The 26,915-nt window shown below is 39.5% G+C and overlaps 2 protein-coding genes across 2 annotated transcripts in view; both read left to right on the top strand.

The window, feature by feature from the left end:
• The first annotated feature begins 322 nt into the window (after positions 1–322).
• LOC133870913 (uncharacterized) lies at positions 323–4,915 on the top strand. Its single transcript, XM_062308189.1, has 3 exons — positions 323–1,131; positions 3,396–3,651; positions 4,256–4,915. Exons 1-3 carry the CDS (start codon positions 784–786, stop codon positions 4,639–4,641), a joined length of 990 nt encoding a protein of 329 aa, XP_062164173.1. The 5' UTR covers positions 323–783; the 3' UTR covers positions 4,642–4,915.
• A 1,209-nt stretch (positions 4,916–6,124) lies between these two features.
• The window catches only part of LOC133870240 (protein TIC236, chloroplastic), a 45,484-nt gene continuing 24,693 nt past the window's right edge, over positions 6,125–26,915 (top strand). The window contains exons 1-9 of the mRNA XM_062307325.1: positions 6,125–6,324; positions 6,696–8,719; positions 11,546–11,744; positions 11,847–11,906; positions 21,247–21,351; positions 23,292–23,432; positions 25,831–25,893; positions 26,301–26,531; positions 26,637–26,720. Of these exons, the coding sequence (XP_062163309.1) occupies positions 6,816–8,719; positions 11,546–11,744; positions 11,847–11,906; positions 21,247–21,351; positions 23,292–23,432; positions 25,831–25,893; positions 26,301–26,531; positions 26,637–26,720 (2,787 nt within the window). The 5' untranslated portion in view covers positions 6,125–6,324; positions 6,696–6,815. The remainder of the gene's footprint in view (positions 6,325–6,695; positions 8,720–11,545; positions 11,745–11,846; positions 11,907–21,246; positions 21,352–23,291; positions 23,433–25,830; positions 25,894–26,300; positions 26,532–26,636; positions 26,721–26,915) is intronic.

The following is a 26,915-nucleotide window of genomic DNA, read 5'->3' as shown; positions in this document are numbered from 1 at the left end:
GGGGTTTTTTTTTTTTAAGATAAAAATGGGAGTTGTGAAAAGGATTTGGTACTTCACCGATATTTCAATTTTTTTGGTTTTAATTGACATGTCGACTAATTATTAGTGGGCATAAATCCATTGTTTTCTGCCATAACCGTATAGAAGGGGCACTATTTGAGAATTATTCCGTACGTATGGGTTAGGGAAATTGCACGTGTATGAGGAAGTCCAAGAAAAAACAAAAAAAATTGGCAGCGTCTTTGCAATTTCGAGAAAATGTGCTGCAAAGTTCGTAATTCTAACGCTGTTGAAACACCATTTGGTAAAAAACAAACCCTATAAATTTTCCTCTTTCGTGCTCCTCCGATTGCGTTATCTTCTCTCTCAATCCCAGCCCTACTTCTCTGCAAACACAACAAACTTTGATCGCTCTCTATATCAACTTCTCTTCTCTCTGAATCTTGCTCTCACCGAACCCGAATCTTGTATACCTCCCCAGCCTTCACAACCGTCGCCGAATCTCTGATCTTCAAGAACCCTCGATTTTTGACATCAATTTTGTTTGTCGAGACAAATTTTTCTTTCGGAATTATAATATTACCCTTTTCTTTTTTACCAACGCAGTATATATATTAGTATTGTTTTTGGATAAGATTTCGCTTGATCGAAACCCTAAACTGTAAGGAACTCCTCTGATTCGATTTGATTTCCTAGAAATTTACGCAAAATTATACATTTCGCTTCCCTCAGATTCTTTCTTTCGTTTGCACCTCTTGGGGCCGATCTGGGAACCGAGCAGAAATGGTGGGCGGTGGAAGCAGGAGAGACGATGGGTCGATGGTGATCAACAACACCAACGTGTTCGCTGCGCTCGAGACTCTGCGGAAGAAGAAGAAATCCGATAAGGACCGCAAGAGCGGCAGCAAGGCCCACTCCTCCAAGTCCCATTCCGCCTCAGCCCAGGCCGAGGCCAAGGAGCCTGAACGCCAGGTGTTTTGGACCCCGGCCCCGTTGAATGTCAAGTCCTGGGCCGACGTGGACGACGAAGACGACGAAGACTACTACGCCACTGCTGCCCCGCCGCAGACAGCCTGGGGCGCGGCGGAGGAGCAGCAGCAGCAGAGTAAAGGGCAGGACAGCCACTTAGAGGTGGGGGCGTTTTATTTTCTTTTGTTGCTCTATTTGTATGAGATGGTGGTAGTTCTATGTTTATTGTTCTTTTAGTGCCTTCAAAATTTGATTTTGTTGCTTGATGATGATGGATCCTCTGCTTCAATACCTTAATATTCTACTTTTTGTGTTGTTTTTTCATAAATGTTGTAAGAATGCTTCGTGGGTTGGTCGCAGTTTTATGCGTACTTGTCAAATCCTGAATCAATCTCAAATTTTTTTTTTCGCATAGCGTATTGTGTCGCGAACTCCATACCTGAGTTTTGAAATGAGGGGCTGCCTTGTGGCTTTGAAAGGAAGTGGGTGATGGGATTATGCTTGGAACCTAACTGAATGGCCAGAAAATCTAAAAATTGTATCGCATATAATAAGATACAGAAACACACGGCAAAATTTATGAAGAATAATGTCTGCATATTGTGAAATTAAGGCATAAATCCATTCATTGAATTTTATGTGTAACTATATTAGGGGTGAAGCTCTAAAGGGGAAGCTCTCACGTGTGGTATACAAGTCAAAAGATGTATGACAAGATTAAGGTTTGAATCCTTGAAACACTAAAATTTATTTATTATGAAGTTTTTGATAAGTAGATTTTTCTTTCTAAAGTCACCAGACTTTAAAGAAATTTGCATTGCAAAAATGTCCACAATTCATGTTATATGGAGTACTAGACATAAAATAGATATTTCTTAATGAAAATATGAAAAGCAATCTACTTTCAAACTCAATGCTGATATTATCCTCATCATCTTACAAGCCATCTGAGTTGGGGGAGCTCCAAGAGCTACCGGTTTATGGATTAATGTAAGTGCTTCTGGCCCAAGAAAAAAGGTATGGGAAAAAATAGCTTACTTGAAGAAGCCAAAAGAGTTTCCGAAAAAAGATTGATTTTTTGACATTCGGGTCTGTCTAGGTCTGACTCAGATTCATAAATTCTTGTTGGATCTTATGTAGAATAGGAATCATGTGTACATGATATTGTATCGCAATAACTGTATAGCACAATATGCCCCTTGTATCGCATGAGACCTGTGGCCATAATAAAAAGGCACAATATTTACCACTTCAGCTCTGATATGATACATATTGTGCAATCTTAACAACTAAGTTTTATGTTTCTCAATATGGCGATTTATGTTTATCATTGCAGGGGCCAGCTATTTGTGGGCTGGTTAAGAGGCTTATGTGAGCAGTAAATTTTAAATATGTTTTGGTTGCGTGCTTTCTCATATTTATGCTCTTTTCATGTTAAAAACGTTTTGTTTTACATTTTTTTAGTGGGAATAAGGTTATAATTCTTTTTGGCTTGTGTGAATGAGCGGTTATGAAGGCATGCTTGAGAAAGACCATAGTTGATGATGTACCAAGTTCTATGGAATTCTGAACACTTCTGCAAATAGATTATAGTTGATGGATGGTCTTAAAATATTGTTAACAAGATATGGCAGCAATAGATTGTAGAAGAGAATGGCTTATATTGTAGTTTGTTTCGAAGGAATGGCCTAATCAGTATCAGTGAACTTTTAGATTGAAGAGATTTTGGTGACTTAGACAAGTGGATTAAAGTATAGCCACATGGTCTTACAAGTGGCTGATGGAAGTGGTTTGAATGGAATTATCTACTTACAGTAGAAGCACATTCAGAATTAGTGTTTTCTTTCTTTGTTTTTTGATGGTGGGGTTAGTGGCAGTTAGAGGGTGGTTATAATGGTATCTTGTTGTTTACCTTTTTCTTTTGAATGCATTCAATAATTTCTGATGGCATATAGTGTGTTCTCATCTTTGTGAGTTGTACAACTTTCTGATATAGTTTTGTAAATGTATGTTAATTGTACAAACAGTTAATAAGTCTGAAATATCTTTCCATTGCAAACGAATGTTGCAGATTATTGCTTCATGCAAGAGAAATAAAACTCTATTGCATCCTCTTGGGTTGTAGTGGGAGTGGCACATTTCTTAACTTTTGATTTCAGTAATGTCAGGCTGCCTTAATACATTGTTTCGTGTGATTTGAGATCAATTGCTAGACTTAAAGAAATTTAAAGGCTTCATATGATAGCTGTGCTGAATGGTCATGACATGAACTTTCAGGGAATTTTGTTTTTCTTTTGCTGTCTGTAGTGGTAAGATTTAGATTTTGTTTTATAGAATCAACTTATTTTTCAAATGACTCTGCTTATGCAACTGCAAATAAATTCATTGTTGCCTGCTATAAAAGGCTTGACTCTCTATGATTACAGGAAACTGAGAGTGAAGATGATATTCTTGATGAAGGCGATGATGATGTAGAGGATGAGCATGACCATGAACCAGAGGTTCCAGTACATCCTGAACCAGTGGTGAAGAAAAATCCTGAAGTTTCTGAGCCACCTAAGGAGACGGAGAGGCAGCTTTCGAAAAAGGAAAAAAAGAAGAAGGAGCTTGCAGAACTTGAGGCCCTTTTGGCTGATTTTGGAGTTACCCAGAATGAGAGCAATGGTCAAGATGAGTCGCGCGGTAAATGTGCCCCATTATCTGTTATTGAAACTCCATCTAATGCTATTTAATTGTATGCCTATTTTAGTTTCCTGCTTAAAAGTGCAAAGTTTGTTCTGCATTTCCACTTTGCACTTTTTCTTATTTGGTCTTTTTAACTTGAGGTTTAAGAAACTATAAAAAGCTGAATCTGTTCCAAGAATCTAACAAAGTCTTTTCTAGGGTTGTGCAATAGAGGTCTCTCTCTCTCACACACACAGCGCGCGCACACACAAAAGCACATAGCGGCAGATGCACACATGTGCATGTCCGTGCATGTGTGGATGCATTGTGAACCACAACCTTTGAAGCTTAGGGTCGGTTGTCATATTTATTCTGTAATTTCTGGAACAGTATCTGAGATACAAAATGTTTGAGATATAAATACTTAGGTTTATTAGAATCTCGTATTATCATGGAAGTTGCTCCTCATGTTTTGGCTTTTGATAGTAATTTTTTTTTGGTGTGATGATAATTATGCATTCCAAGATGTATATCAGCCCATAAGCATTTGGTTATCCTATCTTATGAACAAGTAATGTTTACATCTGTCTAAACAAATGAATATCTTGACTTGCATCTTTAGGTGCGTCACAAGAGAAGAAAGATGGGGAGGCTAATGCAGATGGAGAAAAGAAGGAAAATGCCTCTTCAGAGTCCAAAAGCGCCAAGAAGAAGAAAAAGAAGGATAAAAATTCCAAGGAAATGAAAGAAGCCCAGGATCAGCCCAACTCAGAAGTGACCAATGGGCCAGATGAAGCTGCTGGTACTGAACAGACAGAGGAGGATGCATCTGCTGTTGATGTGAAGGAGCGAATAAAGAAGATGGCATCTATGAAGAAGAAGAAATCTAGTAAGGAGATGGATGCTGCTGCTAGAGCTGCTGCTCAAGAGGCTGCTGCAAGGAGTGCAAGACTTGCTGCAGCAAAGAAGAAAGAGAAGAACCATTACAACCAGCAGCCAGTGCGGTAAACAATGTTTTTGTTGGCAGACCTTTCTTCAACATCCATATAGGAATACGCATCTCTTGATGTTCAGATGAAAGTACGAAATAAACTTGGCTCTGGTTTTGTGAAGATGACTTTTAGTTGTATTTCAGTGGGACTGAAGGAGGTTTCTTTCTGGCTTTTTGGATCTTATGGTTGGTCAATTATCGTGGGACATTTCATTTTGACAGTTTTGCTCATTGAATATTCTTCCTTGGAAACTGGAAAGTAGTTCAACTTGATAGCTCTGTATTTTTGTAGTTATTTCTTCCCATGTTTTTTTTTTTTTTTTTTTTTTTGGGGTTACTGTTTTGATCTTATGGAATCATTGGCACTGAAAAATTATTATAGTTTCTTTGGAATCTTATGCTTCTTCTTTCTGAACGAGTAATCCAAGCCTGTGGGCCATGACTCATGAGAATTGGAATTCTGCATTTAGGTGGCTTGAACATGCATTTCTTCCAACAAACTTGAATGATTTTTCATTTTAAGTGATTTTTTATGTCAGCCATTTGAAAAAAGTCACTTCAAAATATATTATGTTAGTCGGTTTAAAATGAGTATGATAAATGAATATGAAGAATAGCATTGATCGTGAACAAATGGGCTGCTGTAAGTATTCTGTGTCGTATGCAGAAAAATATATTATTGTACAACTGGTGGTGGGCTCTGAGGTGGGTTTTTAAGGGGGGTTTAATTTGGCGTGGATGTGTGAGTCTATTGGGTGAAGGAGGGCATATACTTTGATACCCAGCAAGCTGGCTTGGCCAGATTGTTGGTTTTAGGTCCCAATTTGCCAAACCCACCTTCCTTTTCCTGCTGAAGATCATGTACAAAATTCACCCAAAACCGTACCCTACATGCATGACACTACAACTTGAGAACTTGAACAATAGTGAAAGAATATCATATACTCATTGAGGGGAGTATTTTATTGAGTGGTTTATGAGATAAATGTAATATAATGTGAAATAAATATGATAAATGAGTGTGAAGAGTATTATTATTATTATTATTATTTTTTTTTTATCGTTCACTTTTAATATACTCCATTTCCATTTCAGGTGCAACTTTCTTTGAGCAACAATTTTATGTGCATTTTAGATCCCAATGGGTTAATTATGTCCCGAAGAAAATTGCTAGGGAGCATCTAAGTCCAAGTGAATGGTGATTAGAAGAAGCAAAGCAGTGTCCCCATGACATTAAAAAAAGAAAAAAAGTTTTTGAAAAGTGTGTGCCTTTTCGTTTTATTAAATTATGCAATTAAGAATTGATTAAAAACAGAAGAGCTCTTTATCACATGAGAAATGTTATACATATTCTTAAATTTTATGACTTCACTTTTAAAATCATAATTAGATTAAAATTTATTAGTTCACTTGTTCTTCAGATAAGGTCATTCTCGTCATTTACAAGATTCCCCCCAGTGGCATTTTCGTCAACGAGACCAAATCCGATATTCCCCCTCCTTTCCTGCCTTCCCACTGTTCTACCCAGTACCCGTACACAAAAGCCAAAATATTTCACAAATAGCAAAGACAGTCCCAGAACTCCAGAAGAAGCAGCAAAAACGAAACCCCCTATTACAAGCAATCAAAATCTCACTCTTTTTTTTCCCCTGTTCTGTCACTTTCTTCTTCGGGAAAAATGCTCAATTCTATCGCTTCAGGTTCTAATCTTCTCCTCTTAATCCTCCGATTTCATTTGCCATTCTACGCATGCGTAAATGTGCACATCTATGCAACGTTTTCCAGTCCAATATTTTTTATTTTTTACACTTGTTTGGCTGCTCAGAAAAGAAAACGCATAAAAAAAAAAGGGTTTGAATATGTTTTCATTGTTCTTGTATTTTTTTTTTTTTTTTGGTATGTGTGTTAATAAAAGTTAGAGTTTCTTTTACGTTCAAGAGCAACCTAAGGTTTTCGATTCAATGTTTTTCTAGCGTTATTTTCGTTTTGTTTTGTCAATTTTCTTGGCAATCATTTACGTGATTATTGCTTTGTGTAAGGTTTAACTGGAAGTGGTTTGCTACTTTGTTAGGGGTTTGAATGCTTGGCTGCTTTGTGATGTTATGAATTGTTTAGGGGGGACTGAGAGCTGGTTCTTGGTCCCCGACTGATGAGTCGCCGTATGGTGGAGTTGTATATTTAAAGGGAGATAATGAGTGTAAAACTCCATTGCCCATTTCTTGGGACTCCGCTTGGTGGCTCTTCAAATGGTAGAAACAAAGGCAAGTTTGTTTATCTGGGCAGTAGGGGACAGCCTGCGAAAAGGGCCTTTCGCAGGTGTACATGTGCAAAACAGGATCCTTGGATAGCTCAGGTGATTAGGTTTTCAAATTTTTGTGGGCAAAATGTAGAGTTATTGAGGAGAGCCCTTAGGTCGAAAAATGGGTTGAAGGTGGAATGTGTTAAAGAGCCGTTTTCTCGAAGCAAGGAGCTAATTAGGTCATTGAGTCCCTTGTGGGAAGAGGGGTTACTTCTAGTTAGGTGCTCTGTGTTTGTGGCTGTGATATCTGGGGTATGCATATTGGTATGGTATGGGCAAACAAAAGCCAGGGATTTTATAGAAGCCAAGCTTCTGCCCTCTGTTTGTTCAGCACTCAGTGAACATATTCAGCGTGACCTTGATTTTGGTAAGGTCCGAAGGATTTCACCGTTGAGCATTACGTTGGAGTCGTGTTCAATCGGACCTCATAAAGAAGAGTTTACTTGTGGTGAGGTCCCCACTGTGAAACTTCGTGTTCTTCCTTTTGCAAGTCTGAGGAGGGGGAAGATTGTAATTGATGCGCTTTTGTCCCACCCAAGTCTCTTCGTTGTGCAAAAGAAGGATTGCAGTTGGTTAGGGATACCCTCGTCCGAAGGTAGTCTACAGAGGCACCTCTCAACTGAGGAAGGGATTGATTATCGTACAAAAACCCGGAGGATTGCTAGAGAGGAAGCAGCTGCTCGCTGGGAAAGGGAAAGGGATGATACAGCTAGCGAAGCTGCAAAGATGGGTTACATTGTTTCTGAGAAAAGTCCGAGTGCATCCGAAGTTGATGCTTTGAAAGAGGATGCAATTCATTCAACAGAATTAACGGACACCAAGTCTTTCTTATGCATGGATGAGAAAATGCACTGGAGGGATCATCACTGCATGGACACAGGAGTTGATTATGATATGAAGCATGCAGATTTGGAGAAATCATTTGGTATAAAGATTCCTGGTTCAGGGCTTAAATTCTGGTCTAGAGTGATAAAAGGGCCTAAAAAGCACAAATTCAAGAGGAAGGCTAATGGAATTGACATTTCTGCATCTGGTGTTTCTGCCAAAAGAAGAATTCTTGAGCGCAGTGCATTAGCAGCGGCTGCATACTTCCAGGGTCTATCACATGGGAAGTCTGCTGAACTTTCGAAGTCATCTCGAGATTATGATGTTATGAACCTCGACACACTTTTGGTGAAAAGTGAGGTTGATAGTCATGCTGACACTGATATGATGGGAGGTGGTGAAGAAATTTTAACAGTTGATACTCAGAATGCAAAACAATTCGGAGATTCTGCAATCAAGGAACCTACTGTAGGTGAAAATGGTAATTTTGTTGACAATCTTTCTCCCATGACTGTAAGAGATCAGAAAGTCGATGAAAATTTGCCATCAATTGGAGATGTTGCAGGAACTGCTAACACCGATACTTGTAATGTTAAAAATGAAATATGTGTTCATGATGAGATGTTCGGGAGTCAAAGAGGTCATACATCTGAAACTTCTACTTTGGGAAAGCTTGAGCCTTGGCTTTCCAAGTACCTTCCTGTTCCCATTTGGCACCTAAGCCTAAGATCATATTTGCCATCTATCCCTAGGAATGTGGTGGAGCTGTTAACTAATCTTCTCATTGGTCCCTTGAAAACTCTGAAGTCAGGCATGGGTCTTAAGTTGGAAGATATTGTTGCAGAACTTGATGATGGGTTAGACGTTGTGCAGAATGAAGGAATTCAGAAGATGCTTCCTGTTACACTGGATTCTGTCCATTTCAAAGGCGGAACGCTGATGCTACTTGCATATGGTGACAGGGAGCCTAGGTGAGGGCCACTTCTATTGTATTTATGACTAATTTGTTCTCAAATGTAAGATTACCTTTTCACTGGCTTAGGTCACTAAACAATTTATACTGGTGCTTTGTGCTCTGCCTTTATTTAACCCAATTCCTTGTATTTTCACTATTCCCATTGAATTCTTAAGAGGCTGATGCCTGGTTGGACTGTTTTAATCAGTGGCCCTACATGAACATTCTAGCAACATGGAAAGTTATGAATTTTGTAAAAAAAGAAAAAGAAAAAGGAAAATAAGAAGCTTTAATCAACTGATATTTGGAACTAATTTACATGTTAGCTGAAAGCTAGAATATTCATGCTTGTTAGAATACTGATAATCATTGCATGGGCCAAGCTGTAAGAAAATTCTATAATTTATTGTGCTCTCCCAATTTATAACTTGTTTCATCAATCTCTTACATCAAAAGCCAAGGCCAAAGACCATCTGGATTTAAGTTCCAAAACATTTGGAAGTGATTTTAACTATAGATGATCACAAATAGGTTGCAGCTGGATCTTCTGGCCAGAATGATAGTACATGCGGACCTTCATCACCCAATTGGTTCATTAGTAAGAGACATGTTTTCTTGTCATCCATCTCAAATAAGAACCACATATTTGATTCAATTAGAAACTTTTACCATGTTATTCAGCTTGGCCAATGTAATGATTTTTTTTTTTAAATGATTTAGAACTGACAGGAACAGTTGTTGAATGCTTTAATTCATACATTTTTCTTGGCTTTGGTAGGTTTTATTAAGAGGCACATGTCCCGCAGATTGACTTAAACCCATTTATATTTGCTTTACATTAAGCTAACAACAAACTCTTCGTGCTTCTCATATTTATTGATGTCAAAAACTGGTGAGGTGTTGTGGGTGGTGCATGTGTGTGCGTATGTATATTTTTTATTTTTTATGATGAGAAACCCCTTCAAGGCAGGGTCCTCGAACCCGTGCAAAGTGTCTCCTCTATACGGATCGGGTAATATTTCAGCTTCGCTGGCGGGCTGGCCCCAAGGAATTGTTTGCACCCAATGGGAGTTCGTGTGTGTATTGATTGTTCCTAGCACCAAAATAGTTGATTATGGGTTTTAAACTTCTACAATGTTACTTTAGTGGCTTGTATATGGAACTTGGGTGAGTTTTATTTTTTATTTTTGTTTGACAAGTAAACACAATTTATTAAAAGGCACAAAAGGTGCAATACAAGTACACACAAAGTATACAGGAAAAACACCTAGCTAGAAGAAGTAAAAAGATTTAAAAAAAAATGGAAACTAGAAATATTGAAGTCAAATGCAGCTGTCTAGAGATAAAGAGTCTTTAAAAAAAAAAATACTTTAATTCTGTCATCGTCTGTTCGTGGTCTTTAAAACTCCAATAATTTCTTTCCCTCTAAAGACACCACATAAGGCAAGACGAAACAATCTTCCACATTGCGACATTCCGAAAACTACCAAAATGCCATTTCCAGCAAGCGAAAAGGTCTACCACTCGATTAGGCATAACCCAACCCAACCCTACAAGGTTGAAGATGGTATTCTATAGGGCATTGCCCATCTCACAATGGAGTAAAAGGTGGTCCACTGACTCCCCACTATTTTTACACATATAACACTAATCAACCACAATGACACGCTGCTTTCTAAAATTATCCATGGTTAGTATTTTCACTAAAGCAGGCGACCAAGTAAAGTACACTATTCTCAAGGGAGCCTTATTCCACCAAATGCTCCTCCAAGGGAAATGAGTGTAATCATGGGGGACAAGGGCATTGTGGTATGATTTAACACCAAACAACTCTCTCTTGGAAGGTACCCAGCAAAGCTTGTACCTCTTCGTCTCAATCTAAAGGAGTACAACAAATTGAAGAGTGAGATAAAGAAACCCACTTCCCAATCATGAGCCGCTTTGAGAAAATGAATGGTACACTGATGACAATCACTAGAAAACTTGAAATGATCTATACTACAGAAGCATCCTTACAACGAGTCAAACCGAACAAATCTGGAAAAGCTGCCTTGAGGGTATGCTCCCCACACCACACATCATGTCAAAATCTAATTTTGGAGCCATCACAAACCTCAAAATTAGTATGACTAGAAAATTTCCCTCAGCTTCTCTTGATATTCTTCCAAAGCCTCACCCCATATGACCCATTGACCTCATTTGAACACCACCCACCCTACGTGCTATCATATTTATAATCCACAACCACCCTCCAAAAGGCCTCTCTCTCATGAACATAACACCAAAGCTACTTTCCCAAAAGAGCTCAGTTGAACAAAAGTAAATTACGGACCCCAACCCTCCTTCAGAGATCAGAGAACACTCCTTAGATCAGTTAACCAAATGGTATTTGAACTCATCACCAATACCACCTCATAAAAAGTCTCATTGCAACTTCTTTATGTGGTCGGCAACACCAACCGGGAGGGGAAAAAGAGATGTGAAGTAAGTAGGCAGATTAGATAAAGTATTTTTAATCAAGGTCACCCTCCCACCCTTTGACAAATACATCCTCTTCCATCCTGCCAAACAACACTCAATCTTCTCAATTATTCCATCCCATATAAATTTGGCCTTAAACAAAAGCTCTTAGTGGAAGGCCTAGATAATTAATGATTGAAATTTCTGAATTTAATTTTTGAACTTAGAATCATGGTTCATTTGAGTGTATTTGCAGCCTGATTAGAATATAAGTGATTATGGATGATATTGCCTGCTAGAAAATGAAATGAAATTGATTATGTATAATAACAAAATTTTGCAATTATGCAATCATTGAAGCACTTATGATTATTACATATAGACAGATGGAGAATGTCAATGGACGCGTGAAGTTTCAAAATCACTATGGTTGTGTGCACGTACAACTGAGTGGCAACTGTATGATGTGGAAATCAGATGTAATTTCTGAAGATGGTGGCTGGCTGTCTGCAGATGTTTTCGTTGACACTCTTGAGCAGAAATGGCATGCCAATTTAAAAATTGCCAACCTCTTTGCTCCGGTAAGGTATACAATGTAGTCAAAACTGCCAACACTCTGCTGCATGCCTTTTGGTTGAATGGTTTGTTTATGTGCCTTGTGTCCTGTTTGTCTTTTTGTGCAGCTTTTTGAAAGGATTTTAGAGATTCCCATCTTCTGGTCTAAAGGAAGGGCAAGCGGCGAGGTGCTTCTCAAACTTCATTCTAATTCTTCTCCTTTCCATGTTCCAATATCAAATGAGGATATATGTCAAATTTAGGCCTCTTATGGTATCTGTATTAGAACTCCTAACATGTATCCCATTTTAAATTCTAGCAGCTGCTTTGGCATTAAGTCTTTTGTTATGGGTGTTCTTATTTCTCCCTTAATTTGGACTTTAGTATGTTGAGAAAATTTGTTGAAGCTCTTTTAATGCTCCCAAGTGGTTTTTGGGTTTTACTCAAAGAGAAAAGATGGTGAATCTTGTCTTCACATGTTTGCTTCACAAAGGCAGGCTTTTAGGGGTTTGATGGGGTGGTTGTTCCACTTTTCAATACCATATAATTGGGCTATCATGGGAAGACACTCTTTGGATCTTAAAATGACCGTCTCAACTCAATAAAAAAAGATTCTTTCTTGCAAAGAAAATTAGTATTTTCAAAAGATAAAGCGTCAATTTCTTGTTTGATTTTAATTTGAGTGAGATGTTTTAAAAGTAGTCCGTCTCTTGGACAACTGAAGTCTACTAAAGCTAAGCATTATTCCCTATGTTCTATAATAGATGAGAATTTATAAACGACACACATTTTAGTGAAAAAACACAAAGACTCATAAAAATCTTCCTAAAGCCTTTAGGTGGGTCAAGAAAGGTGGGTTAAAATTTAAGGGTAATATGGGAATTAAATGGATAAATGCTTTCATTTTCTGAAACTTTCATAGATTTTTAGACAGCTCAAAAAAGAAATCACTCTAGTTGTTGTGGACCAGAGGGAGTATAAGCTTTATTTTGGTTATTTGGAACATGAGATTTTTGGACCATTTTTTCTTCTTAATAATTAGCCAGCCACTATAGTTCATCTCTTCTCTTTTAGAAATAGAATAGTTATTACTTATCAAAAGAGATAGAATAGTTATTATGAGATAGCCTGCATGAGCTAATTCCCATTTCAGTTTATTAGTTCAAATTTTGGTGGGATTAAACCAACACATTGTTTAAGAAACATGTAAATCCTTATTGGATGGTACTGCATACTGTTAAAGACATATCTAGCCCTAATCTAGATACACGTTCAAACGATTGTTCTCAAGATAATGATAACTCTAAAGATAAGATTAGTTGTTCAAATTCAAATACTAGATAACTTATAGTTCATATTTACTTCACAATGTAACACTTAAATTAGAACTCTTAGTCTCTTCTCTTATCACATTGTAATCTCCTAGTTCTTTGTAACTACTTCTCTATAAATACAAGAGCCTTAAACCAATATTTGGTAAGGCAGCACAAAGCATAAACACAAGTCTTTAGATTTTATAGGGCATCAAAGCCACAACAGTGACTCACGTCTTTTTTTTTCTCCTCCCAATTTCGATCATGTTTACCTCAAACCCACCACCACAGCCACCACCCGTCACCATCCCACCTCCTGCTATCATCTCCACCCACTATCAAACCCCTCCATTGGTCACCTTCACCAATTTTAATCCTACCAAACTCACCAACACCAACTATCCGGTTTGGTTGCCTCAGATCGTTCCACACCTCAAGGGTGGCAGCATATTTGGTTACGTTGATGGCTCCACACCCTGCCCTTCTCCCACTGTGACTTCCACCAAAGATGGCGTCTCAACCACGTCTCCCAATTCGGCCTTCCTCCATTGGAGCATGCAAGATCAATTGCTGCTCGGAGCTATCAACTCAGCACTTTTCGAAAAGATGCTGACCCATGTCATTCGATGTGCTACCTCCCGAGATGCATGGATGACCTTGGAGACACTCTTCACGTCTCAGACAAAGACTCGCACCATGCAGGTGCACTATTAATTGGCGACTCTCAAAAAAGGCTCCTCCTCCATCGCTGACTACTAACCGCTCAATGGCTTTGAGCAGGTGTCCTTCCTCCTAGCAGGCTTAGGATCCGAATTTGATCCCTTTGTAACTTCTGTTACAACCAGAACTGAACCCCTCTCTGTGGACGAAATCTATGGCCATCTCCTCTCCCATGAGATGCACTTAGAGCAACATCAAGCTTCTCTTGATCTCTTTGTTGCCGGTGCTAACTTTGCCACTTGAGGCAACTCTTCTCCACACTTACTATGGCATGCGTGGTTCCTGCGGTCATCACCCTTCTGGCCGTGGCTTCTCTTCTGGTAATTCCATGCCATTTCGTGGCAGGGGCCGATGACACCCATATGGTCGTGGTTCCTCCTCCAACCGCCCATTATGCCAGGTATGCAACCGCTATGGACACGTTGCTCTGGACTGCTACAACAGGTTCAGTGAGGCTTACACTCGGGAACAACCTTCTCAGGCTCATGCCTATCTCTGTGCTCCATCCAGCAGCACTGATCAGAATTGGTACCCCGACTCTGGAGCAACACACCACCTGACGTCTGATCTGGCCAACTTGAATATCAAGGCTGAAGACTACTTGGGCTCGGATCAAATCCGTATTGGCAACGGTAAGGGGCTCTCAATCAAACACATTGGTACAACTTGACTCTCTACTCCTATTTCCCATTTTGATCTCCATGATATTCTACATGTCCCTCGTATCACAAAAAAATCTCATCTCTGTTCAGAAATTCACCAAGGAAACTAATACGTTTTTTGAATTCCATCCATCCCATTTTGTCTTAAAGGACCGTCGCACGGGGAAACTCCTCCACGGGCCGAATAGGCATGGACTCTATCAGTTTTTCCCTTACGCAAATAAACATCCTCGTCATGCCATGGTGGGTGAACGTGTTTTTGCTTTTCAATGGCACTCACAACTGGGCCATCCCACCTTGAAGATTGTCCATTGTGTGCTTTCCTGTTTTTAGCTTCCAGTTGCTTCTCCAAAAGACTCCACTGTTTGCATTGCCTGCCTTGGTGCAAAGAGCAAGCAACTCCCCTTTTCTTCAACTAACGGATCAACCAATTATCCTCTTGACTTAATCTATACTGATGTATGGGGACCAGCCCCTGTTAACTCTAGGTCCGGTGCTAAGTATTATGTTTCTTTTCTTGATGTTTATAGCAAATACACTTGGCTTTATCCAATTTCCTTAAAGAGTGATGTTCTTTCAGTTTTCTGCACCTTTAAGTCTTATGTTGAACGGTTCTTTAATACCAAAATTAAAGCAATTCAATCCGATTGGGGTGGTGAATACCGCCCTGTCAACAACCTCCTCAAGCAACTCAGCATTCAGCATCGTGTGTCTTGCCCACATACTCACCGACAAAACGGTGCTATCTAACGGAAACATCGACATATTGTCGAAACCGGTCTAGCACTGCTCTCTCATGCTCATTTACCCTTAAAATTTTGGGATGATGCCTTTTCCACTGCATGCTATCTAATAAATCGCATGCCTACAACAGTTCTACAAAATCATTCTCCATTTGAAACACTTTTCAAATGTTCTCCGGATTATACCTTCTTACGCACTTTTGGTTGTCTTTGTTGGCCCAACTTACGTCCATATAATTTAAACAAGTTTCAGCCACGATCTGTCCCTTGTCTATTTCTCGACTATAGTCCTCTTCACAAAGGCTACAAATGCCTCCACTTGCCCACAAATCGCCTCTACATCTCCAGAGATGTAATTTTCAATGAATCTACTTTTCCATATACTCCTCCCTTATCCTCCCTTGAGTGTAACTCTTGCAATACTCGGCAACAGCTCTCCCTGCCCATTCTCATACCACAGTTGGCAGCACAGCTCCCACAACTTGTCCTAGAGCCCTCCTCTCCCCATTCCTCTCTTTCTCTGCACTCTACACCACTGTAGCCCCTCTCTTTAGCTTCTTCCAGCTCTGCTGAGTCACCACTTCTAGCTGACTTTTTAGCATCTTCAACTCCTCCTTTAGTTCCACCTGCATCCTCACATCCCATGGTTACTCATGCTAGAAATAACATATCCAAGCCTAGAGAGTTTACAAATGGTCGAGTTCGGTACCCCTTCCCGAGAGCCCTGCTTGCCAAGTCCTTGGCTGTTGAGATAGAGCCTACTTGTCACTCTACAACCATGAAAGATAAAAATTGGAGAGTTGCCATGAACACAAATTTTGATGCCCTACTACAGAACCGAACTTGGACACTTGTTGCACCTGACTCGGCTACAAACATCATTGGCTGCAAATGGGTCTTTCGGCTGAAGAGGAAAGCTGATGGATCAATCGATCGGTACAAGGCACGCCTAGTTGCTAAGGGTTTTCATCAACAACCTGGAATAGACTATGGTGAAACCTATAGTCCAATGATCAAACCTAATATGGTACTTATTGTTCTCTCTCTTGCTCTTTCAAATGGATGGCCTATCCATTAGATTGACATACAGAATGCATTTCTGCATGGCGACATTTCAGAGGTGATCTATATGTCTCAGCCACCTGGCTTTGCTCACCCTCAGTTTCCCAATCATCTGTGTAAACTACAAAAGGCCCTCGATGGCCTGAAACAAGCACCAAGGGCTTGGTTTTCCAGACTTAGTGGCAAGTTACTTACACTCGAGTTCAAGGCCTCACAATCGGACACCTCTCTATTTCTCTACCAATCGGCCACATGCACTATCCTAGTGTTAATCTATGTAGTTGACATCTTGATCACTTCTTCCAGCTCCTCTCCATTGCTTTCTTTCGTTCTTGTTGGTCCATCGTGAAGGCTGATCTTATGAATTTCTTTCATAATTTCCATGAGCATGAGAGGTTTGTGAAGAGTCTTAATGCCACTTTCATTTCCCTCATTCCAAAGAAGCTTGGTCAATTGGAGGTAAGGGAATTTAGACCTATCAGTCTGATAGGGAGTGTTTACAAGATCCTAGCTAAAGTTCTAGCGAATAGATTGCAGCCTATAGTGGGAAACCTTATTTCCAATTTTCCAACAGCCAGAATGCTTTCATTGGGGGGCGTCAAATTCTAGACTCTGTTCTTATAGCCAATGAATGTTTGGACAGCAGATTGAGATAAGGAATTCCTGGGGTTTTATGAAAACTTGACCTGGAAAAAGCTTTTGATCATGTTAATTGGGGCTTTCTTTTCTATATTCTGCGGTGTATGGGCTTTGGCCCTAAATGGAGGAAGTGGATTTCAGCATGTATTTCCATGGCTCGCTTCTCGATCCTGATCAACGGGAGCCCGCATGGCTTCTTTGGTAGCTCGAGGGGTCTTCGCCAAGGGGATCCTTTATCTTCGCTTCTCTTTGTTTTAGTCATGGATGCTTTCAGTAGGATGCTTTCTAGAGCAATGGAGGGCGGCTTTCTTTCTGGCTTCCGAGTTGACAATCGCAACAACTCCCCCTTGGAGATTTCACATCTATTGTTCGCAGATGATACTCTTATTATGTGTGATGCGGACGTGGATCAAATTCATAATTTGGACCACATTCTTCTGTGCTTTGAGGCCATCTTGGGTTTAAAGGTTAACCTTCAAAAATCCAAGTTAGTGCAGTGGGGGAGGTCCCATTCATTGAGGGGCTGGCAAACATCCTCGGTTGTAATATCTCTTCTCTTTTGTTGCGTTACTTGGGTCTTCCTCTTGGTGCTCCCTTCAAATCTTTAGCCATTTGGGATGGGGTAATTGAGAAAATGGAAAAAAGGCTGGCGAGTTGGCAGAAGATTTACTTGTCCAAGGGAGGACGCCTTACTCTCATCAAGAGGACGCTTTCCAGTATTCCCACTTATTTTCTTTCTCTCTTCCCTCTGCCAGTTGGCATAGCTAAAAGACTTGAGCGTTTTTAGAAAGATTTTCTGTGGGACAGTCCAGGCGGGGAACACAAATTACATTTGGTAAACTGAAGACTGTTTGCTCCCCAATTGCGAGAGGGGGCTTAGGCATCAAAAACCTTACTCCATTTAACAAAGCTCTGCTCGGTAAATGGCTTTGGAGGTTTGGGAATGAACAAGATTATTTATGGAGGCAAGTGATTGTTTCGAAGTACGGGATCCAGAGAAGGGGGTGGTGCTTTGAGGAAGCGTGAGGTTCTTATGGGCTTAGTCTCTGGAGGTATATTAGGAAAAATTGGGGAGCTTTTTCCAATTATATTTCCTTTAAAGTTGGGGATGGCCTTTGCATCCGTTTCTGGCATGATAATTGGTGCGGTGATAGTGCTCTAAAGTGTTCTTTTTCCTGAATTCTTTGCCTTAGCTCGTAACAAGGAGGCTTTGGTTTCAGAGTACATGGATCGCTCTAGTCCGCACACCCTTTGGAATTTTAATTTCATGCGAGATGTTCATGATTGGAAAATTGAATCTCTAGATTCTTTTCTCACTCTTTTATACTCCATGAACCCATGTTCGGGAGCTACAGATAGCATTGTGTGGACTCCTACACGCCGGCATGGTTTTGCGGTTAAAAGCTACTACACTATTTTATCTTCTCCTAACAGTGAAGAGCTTGTTTCATTCCCCTGGAAAAGCATTTGGAAGGTGAAGGCCCCTCCGTGCATTGCTTTCTTCTTATAGGCCACAACTCTGGGTAGAATCCTCATAGTGGACAATCTTAGAAGGCGGGAGTTTCAGCTGATTAATTGATGTTGCCTTTGTAAGAAGGATGAGGAAACTGTTAATCATCTTCTCCTCCATTGCGAGTTCTCTGTAGATATCTGGCACCTAGTGCTTATCAGTTTTGGGGTCTCTTGGGTCACTCCTGGTAACGTGCCTCAATTGCTTCATTGTTGGAAATTCCTTGGGCATGGACATCCTAGAGAAGCTATTTGGAAAGTTATTCCAGCCTTCTTAAAGTGGAGCATTTGGAGAGAAAGAAACCGCCGGATCTTTGAGGATAGTGAGTCCAGTGTGCTTCTTCTTAAATCCTCCTTCCTGAAATGTCTCCTGGATTGGGCCCTTGCTCATGTTCCTACCTTCTCTTCAGGGAATTTGGTAGATCTGATTTGTTTTCTAGATTGTAAAAACACCTAGTTCTTGGTGCTTATTGTATAACAACTAGCTCTTTGGTGCACTTGTTTTCTTGTATACTCTTCGTGTATAAGGATTTTCCTCTTTTTTCAATCAAACTTATTATTATTCATAAAAAAAAAGAGTTTGCTATTAAAGACCTCGACCTCCTCAATTAATTTCTAGGCATTGAAGTTCTTCCCAGCTCCGGTGGCTTCTTACCGTCTCAGCATAGATATACTTGATATTCTCGACCTACTATGATATCTCAAGCAAACCGTGCACTTTGGACTTCAATTTTATCGCACAGACTCTGCTTCCATCTAAGCCTACTCCGACGCTGACTGGGCCAGAGACCGAGATGATCGTCGCTCAACAGGTAGCTACTTTATTTTCCTTGGCAAAAATCTCATCTCATGGAGTTTTAGAAAATAGCACACAGTGGCACGTTCAAGCACAGAGGCCGAATACAAATCCCTTGCCTACACTGCAGCTGAACTCTCCTGGATCCTATCTCTTTGCTCCGAGCTTGGATTGAATCTCACACAACCACCAACACTATGGTGTGACAATATTGGAGCTACATACTTAAACCTCCAATCCGGTTTTCCATGCTCGCACCAAGCATGTTGAAATAGACTTCCACTTTGTCTAGGATATGGTTGCTAAAAAGATCCTATCCTACGGATTCAGTTCATCTCCAGCAAAGACCATCTTGCAGACATCTTCACTAAGCCACTATCATCCGCCCGATTTGCCTTTCTTCGGTCCAATCTCAACGTTCTTCCCATACCATTGAGATTGCAGGGGCGTGTTAAAGACATATCTAGCCCTAATCTAGATACACATTCAAATGATTGTTCTCAAGATAATGATAACTCTAAAGATAAGATTAGTTGTTCAAATTCAAATACTAGATAACTTATAGTTTAGATTTACTTCACAGTGTAACACTTAGATTAGAACTCTTAGTCTCTTCTCTTATCACATTATAATCTCCTAGTTCTTTGTAACTACTTCTCTATAAATACAAGAGCCTTAAACCAGTATTTGGTAAGGCAGCACAAAGCATAAACACAAGTCTTTAGATTTTATACATACGCCGTAGAGGTTCATAATTATCTTTCTTTTTTGATAGGTAATTAGAGAAATTTTATAAAAAACGTAGGCGCCCTTGAGCATACAAGAAGTATACAAAATGACACAAAAACATAAAAGGCAAAGAAACAAGAAAGAAAAACCTGCAAAGACCCAGACACAACAGAAATCCTCCCAAAATACCCGAGCAAAAACCCGCCGAAAACCCTAAGCAACAATACATCATAGCATAGCCCTCTTGCTTCTGCCTTGAGTAGAACCAAGACTCTTAGCATCATAATTGATATCGCATTCAAGGTTATGTAGTTCTCTATTCCCTTTAATCTTAGGAGTGGAAACTGGGACCTCCAGACGTTGCCCCTCAACCACTTGAGCCATAATATCCAAAAAACCTTTCTCGTTTCCCCAAAGGAAATCCCCACAGCTTGAAAGCACAACGTAGCATCGAACACTGCCCCGTGAGAACCAACATCCTCTTTAGAATCACCTCCCCTCTAAGATCCTCCCACCTCAATTGGCAGGGAAGAAGGACTACTTGGAAAAAGGAACCCACGCCTAACAAAGCTGGCCGGAGGCTTCGTAATGGCCACAGTCTCCATAGAAGGCAAAGAATGAGGATCCAGCGGAGGAGAGGCGGTGAGCTCCGCCAAAGACTCACCAATCAATCTCTTGTTAAGTTGCACATCCTTCCGCTTCTGAGAAAACCTCAATACAGACTTAGACTCCGACGGATAGATAGGCGCCCTAGACTCCGACATCACGGGAACCGAAGCCGTTCATCCAACGCTGCCACCCCCAAAAAATCTGACCCATCAACAGCGAAGCCTAGCACTGAAGGAAACTCCTCAATACCTGTTTCATGCTCAAAAAGAGCTGAACTAGAGACTTGGACAGAATTTCTGAGCATGAACCAGAGACTTGGACAGAAGGGATAGAAGTGGTAGGGAAAGAAAGCGCAAAGACGTGCGTAGAAGGGAAAGAAGAGGCACGCATAGATGACTCTGGAGCAAAAGAATCCCACCCATAAAATGCTGGAACAGAATCCGGTCCAGAGTACGATTGAATGGGACTGCCGAAGAGTATTAAGATGTTAGATAGCATTTTTTTTTAATGAATAACTAAGATGTTAGATAACTTGAAATTGTAATTTGGCCATCTATTTTTTATTAGGTAACAGGAAAGAGAAAATTTAGATTTACTTTCACGAGGATATTTGTTTGGTTACCTTATTACTTTCTCAATAAAGTTGATATAGTTGGTGATTCATTTAATGACAAAGATTGCATTTTATCCCATATTCTGGTCTTTGGAAAACTATTGTGGATCACATGTACATACTCTGATTTCAGGTTCACTTGTGCATGTCAAGAGGAGAACTGTTTCCTAATCTTCATGGGCAACTTGATGTGACGGGACTGGCCTTTCACATATTTGATGCTCCATCATCATTTTCGGTATGTCCTAGTTTAGTTGTCAAATGCTTGCTTCTTCTTGTCAGAGATGCTTTTGCAAAGTTCCAGTATATCATATTTTTAGTATCTCTTTGTCGCTTGTTAGTGAGACAACTGTATTTGTGGTGTTGCTGGGCCTTGATATCGATATTCTATTTTATGAATCTCGCATACTATGGTTTAAGTCAAGGTGATCTATGCATTTTATGCTGTTGATGATTTGATTTTTAGGTGAATTGTTGGTGCGTAGGACTTTCATGGGTGCTTGGAGGTGATGTTCAGTTTATTGATGTTGTGGCATGAAGCACGATATCTTTTCTGGACCCCATGAACCTAAATTGATGCTTTTATAATTTTATATATCTGGAAATACATGACATTCGGTGAGATTAAGTGTACTTTTTTAGTAGGTGGAGAAGTTTAGATGTGGTGCCATTTCACAGCCTTGAGGTACTGGTTGTTTTTTGTCATCATATTTGTAGCTTTTGACATTGATAGTTTGGGTCTTCAAGAGTGCCTGTGGATTTGTACTCGGCAGTAAACTCTTAAGGATGCTCTGGGTTCATATCTGCTGATTAAATGGGAGAAATTCTAACGAGGATGATTAAATGAGATGATATACTTTTGTCCAAATCTCATATACTGAAAAAGGGAGGGTCTCTTGATCACCGAAGAGATTTTAGGCAGAATTGGCATGGTTTTTACTGTGAAGATTGAGCTGTCAAAAGAGATTTTCCTCCATTTTTTGGGCTGGAAGATAAGATTTATGCAGTCCATAGAAGAAGAAAAAAGAAAAGAAAAAGAAAGAACTGACAGTATCCTGGCATTTTTGCTTCTCTGATTACTTATATATATATATAAAAGCTTTTGCTTCTCTGATTACATTGTTCAGCCATTTTTGGTGTTAAAACTTCCCTTTTTGAGGTACTTGGTTTGGTAATAGCTGGATTTGAGATTGTGGAATTCCCCTTGTGTGGAAGAGTATTTGACTACTCTTGGGCTTAGGTTTAGATTCGACATGGATTTAAAAAGTTTTCTTATTTAGAAATGGCCATTTCAATGGCAATTCTTTTTTCACTGTTCTTGTTTGGTAATTTAGGTTCTTTCTATTTTAGGCTTGATTTTTGGTTTGAAATTATGCTTTAGATTCAGATCTCTCTTTTATATGAAGGTTAGAGCAAGAAATTTTTTTGCATTTCAACAGATACCCCATAAGTGCTCTGATCCAGGACAATGAGAAGAAATTGGCTAAGATGCGTTTGACATGTTCAATGAAGTCCAATTGACTGTATCGTTTATAGCTGGTGCAGTTTAGGTAATTCAGAAACTAGAGGAAGCTCATGTAGATCTACAGTTGGTGCTGGGATAAAAGACAAATGGCCTTGGGTTTAAGAAATAAATGGATCTACTACTCTTCTAACCCAGTACTGGCAATCTTTGTTTAGTTGTTTATCATCTTCCTACTATGCTTCAACAGCACATTGATTTTCTTACTTTGTTTCAGTCTAAGTTTGACCAGATTTAGTTGCTTCACGGTTGTTGTTATGATTGTTCATGACATGCCATGCTTCAAGCTTATACTTGTTTTTGATAGGTAATAAAAGAAATAGCATTAAAAAAGTGTAAAAGCGCCCCTAAGCATACAATGAGTATACAAGGACAGCAAAACGAAAGAAAAATAGAAAACAAAGGAAGAACACTCGAAAAAACCCAAAAGACAGAAGAAAGGCTACATTAAACCTCCAACCTCTTGCCTCTTACCCGGCTAGAACCCACCCCCCTAGCATCGAAATTGATCGATCATTCTGGATTTTTAACCTCTCTTTTCCCTTTTTTCAAGCTTATACTGATTGCATTTGATACCATTATACTGGATTTGAATTTGAAAACTCTTTTTGCAAGTTTTAACATAGTATGATGTATTGTACATGTCTCCAATGCAGGAGATTTCATCAAGTTTATGTTTCCGTGGTCAACGAATATTTGTACACAATGCAAGCGGCTGGTTTGGCAGTGTTCCTTTAGAAGCTTCTGGAGATTTTGGCATTCATCCTGAGGAAGGAGAGTTTCATCTAATGTGTCAGGTAATTCTTACATTTACTATAGCTCTAGGCTTGGTTTGTGTTTTAATGCTCTGGTTTCAGAAGTAACTAGTTTCAATAGATGTGTAGCAATTTACTGGGATCAATAGTTAGATGCTGCAGATTTTTTTTTGATAAGTAATAAAACTTTATAAATGAAGCGTAAGGCCTCCGTAAGTACACAAGAAGTATTTTTTTTGATAAGTAAAATTTATTGAAAAGGCGCAAAGGGGCGCAACCCAAAGTACACAGGATGTATACAAGGAACCCCTAAGGAACAGGGGAAAGAGAACAACTGTCTAAGAAATCAAAATAGGAACAATCATGTATAGTCTTAATTCTATCCCTCCACATATACAACACTTGCAACATCTTTCTCTTCAGATTAGACAAACCCGTCTCACAATCTTCAAAGCAGCGATCATTCCGTTCCCTCCAGATGCACCACATCAAACACAGCGGAGCCATGCGCCAAATCTGTAACGAGGTCCGATTACCCTTCTGGCCCCTCCAACTCCCCAACATATCTTTCACCGACTTCGGCATTACCCATTCCACCCCAAACAGTTGCAAGAGAACCCTCCATAATTCAGAAGCCATCATACAATGCAGAAATAAATGATCGATGGATTCTCCAGCGGATTTACACATATAGCACCAATCCATTACGATAAACCCAATAAAACCCACAAAACCTAGGCCCCAGAAGACCAAAAAAACATCCAAAAACAAACTACAAAAGGACCCAATTAAGAACATGACAACCCACCACCCGCCAAGGCATAACTAGCCTACATAAAGTGTGCCTTGCTTTTCCTACGCCGAGAGGGATCTTTCGCGTCGCCATAATTGATGGAGCTATGCAAATTCAGTAGTTCCCTTTATCTTTTAGACTTCTGGCGCGCAATCATTAAATCCTGCTGGAATTCCTCTTCCATGGCATCCAGAATTGCCATGGCCTCCTCTCCAAAATTCCCATCCATCGCCCAATCCATCTCAATAATCATCTTCCTCCTCCCAAACCACAATCTCCCCGTTATGATCAAAACCGACTAGCCAATTCTGGAATTGTGAGAAATCATTTATGCAGCCACTAGGAGGGGAGGAAGGACCTACCACCCCGACATTGTTGACCTCCTGAAGCGACGCGGGAGGGATTGAAACTATCGGGGGAAGGTCGAAAAACCCAATCCCAATAGATGCTGCAGATTTTGTACTGAAATGAAACCGTGATGTTATAGCTTTTTGGTGGTCAATACATCCGTTTGTAACCTGATTTACAATTGCGTCTAGTTTGGTTTTATATTTAATTTTGTCAGATCTCGTCCCCTGAAACTTTGTAATTTTATATAAACTGATTTACAATTGTTAAAATTTTAATTAAATAATTAAATATACATTTTTCCATTAGCTTAAGTTTTTGTGGGTTTTGTTGGGTGCTTTTTGTGGGTTGGCTTTGGTTATTCCTGTGTACTTGGGGGCGCCTTACGCTTTTTCTAATAAAACTTTTATTTCTTATCAAAAAAAAAGTTTTTAGGAATAAATTAATGATTTAATATGGTATCAAAACAATAGTCTTCATTTTAATATGTTGAGTCCATTTATTAAAGGAGAGTTTAAGCCTAGATGGGAGAGGTGGTTTAAAATATTAATTAAATGATTGAATTCACATTTTTCTATTAGTTCAAACTTTTGGGATACCTGGCAATTTAACTAGATCTAAGGATTAAAAGGTAATGGTGGTTCTCATTGCCATATTGGTCCGTTATAGATAAATTGAAATATATATATTATCTCAAATTATTGGATTGAGTTTATGTCAATGCCAGTGCAAAATTCCATGCAGTTAACTAGAATCTAGTCAAATCCAGATTTGTATATAGAAGTGCTTTTTGAGTTTTGGCATCGTCTTGTTATATGTTGAGCATTTTTCCATTTCTTTTTTCTTCCCTGTATAGTATTGCTAGCAATGGATCTGTTACTAAATGTTAACAGACATATTTTCTGTAGGCTGTTGTGCCACTGCAGATGCCATCAAGAGTTTGGAAGTTGTTTGATCTGCTTATTTTAATGACATGTGGTATCAATGTGGCTGTTGCTTCTTAACACACTGCATCATAAGCCAAAAAAAAGGCCCATACATGTGTACTTTTTGCTTGTGTGCATACATATCTGTGTCTAGCAGTGGATAGATGGTGGTTCTCCTTCTGTCTGTGTCATATCAATGAGGGTATATTTAGTTAAAAGATTCATATCCATGAACCAGCTTATTGTAACAGACTCATACTCCCAAATCAAGGCATTGCTTTGAGCTTCAACTGGTAGCTTTAAATAGCTCATTTGTTCTCTCTTTTCCTCATTAATGTTGCATCCAACTAATATTCTGTGTACTTATGTCTAGGTTCCTTGCGTTGAAGTAAATGCCCTGATGAAAACTTTCAAGATGAAGCCTCTATTGTTCCCGGTATGTGTGACTTGAGATTTCATCTGACTCCTAATATCTAAAAGTGCTGATACCTAAAGATAGAGTGTACATGTACTGTGTTATTTCTGTTTTGGTAGATCTTGTCCTTTCTAAGAGTTCTGAATATTGTCTCGCTAAAAAAATGTATGTTCAATAAAGCCTGTCTTTTTGTTTTTCTTTTCGTTGAAATTAAGTGCGTGCATTATTCCATGTATATCTAGTAAGTTCTCTCTCCCCCCCCCCCCCCCCCTTTTGATTTGTTTTTTCCTCTCTCTCTCTCTCTCTCTCTCTCTCTCTCTCGTTGTTCTTGTTAAACCTGCAAAAAAATACAGGTATACAAAATCATCCTACCGAGTACTGATTCATCTTTATGTTCATGTCCATTTTCTTTCTATATCAACTGCCAGTTGGCTGGTTCAGTAACTGCTGTATTCAACTGTCAAGGCCCACTGGATGCTCCAATATTTGTGGGAAGTGGAATGGTTTCAAGGAAGATATCTCATTCAATTTCTGATTTTCCTTCATCGTGTGCATCTGACGCGATGTTAAAAAGTAAAGAAGCTGGTGCAGTGGCAGCTTTTGACCGTGTTCCACTTTCATATTTATCAGCCAATTTCACTTTTAACACTGATAACTGCGTAAGTTCGGTTGGGAATACCAAGCACATGTAGAAAGTTAAGGGTGACTTGTTACTCTCTGTAAGTACGATAATATGTCCTGTAAATTTACTTTGCATGTGATAGGTTGCTGACTTGTATGGAATTAGAGCTAGCCTTGTCGATGGAGGTGAAATTCGAGGGGCAGGGAATGCATGGATCTGCCCGGAGGTATCTAACTGCTTATGGAATAGCCTATCTCTTGTTTGTGATTAATAAATGCAAGTCTTTTCCCTAATTGATTGCATATAGACATAAGGTGCATTTGACATTGTGATTTCGTAGACAAAAAGCAAGATTTTAAACCAAATCACAGAAAATGGATCTTTTGAGATTGCGTTTTTTAAAAAATTGCGATTTGAAAAC

Source organism: Alnus glutinosa, chromosome 6 (assembly GCF_958979055.1).
Source record: "Alnus glutinosa chromosome 6, dhAlnGlut1.1, whole genome shotgun sequence".
Lineage (NCBI taxonomy): Eukaryota > Viridiplantae > Streptophyta > Magnoliopsida > Fagales > Betulaceae > Alnus > Alnus glutinosa.
Note: the sequence above shows the minus strand (reverse complement) of the source record. Positions and strands in the feature narration are given on the sequence as shown.